Here is a 2,812-nt window from a genome sequence, read left to right as displayed (position 1 = left end):
GTTTCAATCACAAGAAATGTCATACGACTGGTTTACAAGAAGCTATACACACACTTGAATTCGACTTACATAAAAAACACACGAAAAAACTACACTTTAATGAACATTTTTGTTTGAATAGAGAACAGACAGAGCTAAAATCCATTTGTCTTGCTTTTGTCTAAAAGCAGACACTTCTGGCTTTCCAATGAGATATATTTGACTTCTTTCCTCCCACGGAGTACAATTTTACAAGCACGTAAACAGGGGGCTCAATATTTTTGTCATGGATAGTAGTCCAATAAAAAAAATATTCTACCTCCAGAAACGCAGATATTTTATTGGCATTCATTAATAGGGCTTCCAAACTATTTCTTCGTGTCTGTTCAACGGATGTTAATATATATATATATATATATATATATATATATATATATATATAATCTCTTTTTCCAAAGTCCCAGTGCTGTTTATTAACTTTCCTCAGAGGATTGTATCACGTGTTCACGAAAAGAGATTAGCCAGAGTTATCTCCACTATTGAGGTCAGGGGTTACAATGCAAGGATCGTTCAGAGATTTCTAAGAAGAATTATTACTTACATGTAAGGTTTTGTGTCTGACTGTAAGTACAGCTAAAGAGAATGCCAACAGCAGCTTATAAGACCTGTTCCTTTTGAACGAAAGAGGTGGAGGAGGAAGAATTTGAAAATCATCAGTTAGTCTGTTAGTTGAAGAAGTTGAATGTGGGAATGAATGTGGATTTAAACTTCCTCGTCAAATGATGAGCGAACACTTGAAAGACAGCTGCAGAAAACGAAAAGTCGTGTGTGATCAGTGTAAGGAGACAATTTCACAAGAAGACCTAGAGGATCACAAGGTTAAGTGTTCACAGCAGGTTGTGGAATGCGAAGTGGAGTGTGGTGATCAAATTGATCACACTAGTTTATCCGAACAGTTAGACGAGGCCGGTTCCAAATCAACAACAACCTTTGACAAACAATACGGGAAGAAATCTGAAATGTGCGTCTGCGAGAAATGTATGAAGGAAGTGAAATCAGAGGATATGGATTTTCATCTGAAAGAGAAGTGCGTGATGCGTGAGGTAGAGTGCGTGTTCTGCGACTCGTTCGTACAGGAGTACTCGTTGGCCAAACATTACGACATCTGCGAATCAGGAATTGTACGCTGTGGCAATAAATGTGGAGTTAAAATATCGAGGAAAGATCTTAGTGAACACTATCGAAACGAGTGCCCGAAAACACTGATAGCGTGTGAGCATTGTGAGGAGAAATTCGAGAGACAGTTGTCGGAGGATCATCACGCAAAATGTGTGAAGTTCCCGATTCCTTGTCCTGAGAGTTGTGATGTTGTAGTTGCAAGAGAAGACGTGGAACGACATTTGGATGAAGAATGCCAGAAGCTCTTTTCGGCGTGTGCTTACAAGGAAATGAAGTGCAGCTATGAAGGTTTTCCTGCAGGGATGACGCAACATGTGAAGGAAGACATGGCGCTTCACGTGGACCTAATTAAAAGCATACTTGAAAATTTTCAAATGCAATTCGAGAGTGAGATGAAAAGAAATGAAGAAATAGAAGTGAAAGTTAAAAATCTTGAAAAGCAAATAGAGAGCGAGAGGAAAATAAACGAAGAGCTGCAAAGGGAGATAAAGGAACTAAGAAAGGTCAGTTTCTTGTGGAAAGTGGAAGACATAGCTGAGAAAATAGAAAAAGCTAAGAACGATTGCTATCTTAAGATTTATAGCCCACACTTTTACAGCAGTAAGCACGGGTACAAATTAAGACTGATGTTGTATCCTGACAGTGATCGTTCTGATTGCAAAGGCAATTTAGGAATTTACATTCAGATAATGCCAGGAGAGTGTGATTCTATTTTGGAATGGCCCTTCACTAAACTTGTAACGTTTAAATTAGTTGACCAAGCAACGGATGGCAAGGATATTGTTAAAAGTGTTCGCGGATTTTGTGATGAATGCTTTACTAAACCCAAGGACGGAAAATGTAATGAGAAGGGACGGGGGTTTCCCCGTTTTGTCTCTCACGAATTACTGAATTCCAGAAGTTACATTGTAGACAATGCAATTTTTCTGGAAGTATCTGTGGAAGAATGATATTAATGCTGAAAATGGTGTAATGAGCAGAACGATGCAGCAGGTTGTGATACTCAATATGTTTTAACCCCATTGTTTGAAGAAAATTCATGCATTGTAACACACAAGTAAGTTGAAATAAATTATGGGAAATTTTGAACTATTTGAAATACAAGAAATTTAATACATACGAAAAAAACTGCAATCACTCATTCTTTAATGTGTTTCTGCTTTCTTGTAGAGTTCTCAGAATTGTTCATACGTAAAAGAATGCAAATTTGTTTCCCATATATTAGGCTGCTTCATGTCGACAAATCTTGGGAGTAATCATATGCGAGTAAGTTAAGGCTCCTTCATACATTTGATGAAAGTCGAATCTGAGGAAGAAGGAAAAGAGGGAGGGTCATGTGGGTTGGTTTTTGCGTGGCTTACTGTGTTACTTATCTCTGACGTAACAGAGTGCGTCACGAGATTGGCAGTCTTCACATTTTCTCGTGTGTCAGCTTCTACTGCCTCGTAGAGCTCCGACACAGTAAATAGTCCCTAACGAACCTACCCAATTTATGTGAAAGAAAGAGCGAAGTGATTTTAAAGAAGTATAAAAGATTACCTACACATAGAAACAGATCTTCATATGAGATCGTTGAAGGTAGGCATTCGCTGTTTACTGTTCACGGTTGACGGGAGGGCAGTTGGGGTGGGGTGGGTACCTGAGGGTAAACTAA

At 38.6% G+C, this 2,812-nt stretch overlaps 1 protein-coding gene across 1 annotated transcript; it reads left to right on the top strand.

The window, feature by feature from the left end:
* The first annotated feature begins 761 nt into the window (after positions 1-761).
* Positions 762-2,108, top strand: LOC145980617 (TNF receptor-associated factor 4-like). The gene has a single exon (XM_083113653.1). The coding sequence runs from the start codon at positions 762-764 to the stop codon at positions 2,106-2,108; it is 1,347 nt and encodes a 448-aa protein (XP_082969779.1).
* The last annotated feature ends 704 nt before the right edge of the window (positions 2,109-2,812 follow it).

Source organism: Lepisma saccharinum, chromosome 28 (assembly GCF_977018435.1).
Source record: "Lepisma saccharinum chromosome 28, izLepSacc3.1, whole genome shotgun sequence".
Classification (NCBI taxonomy): domain Eukaryota; kingdom Metazoa; phylum Arthropoda; class Insecta; order Zygentoma; family Lepismatidae; genus Lepisma; species Lepisma saccharinum.
This window is presented reverse-complemented; position numbering and strand designations above follow the sequence as displayed.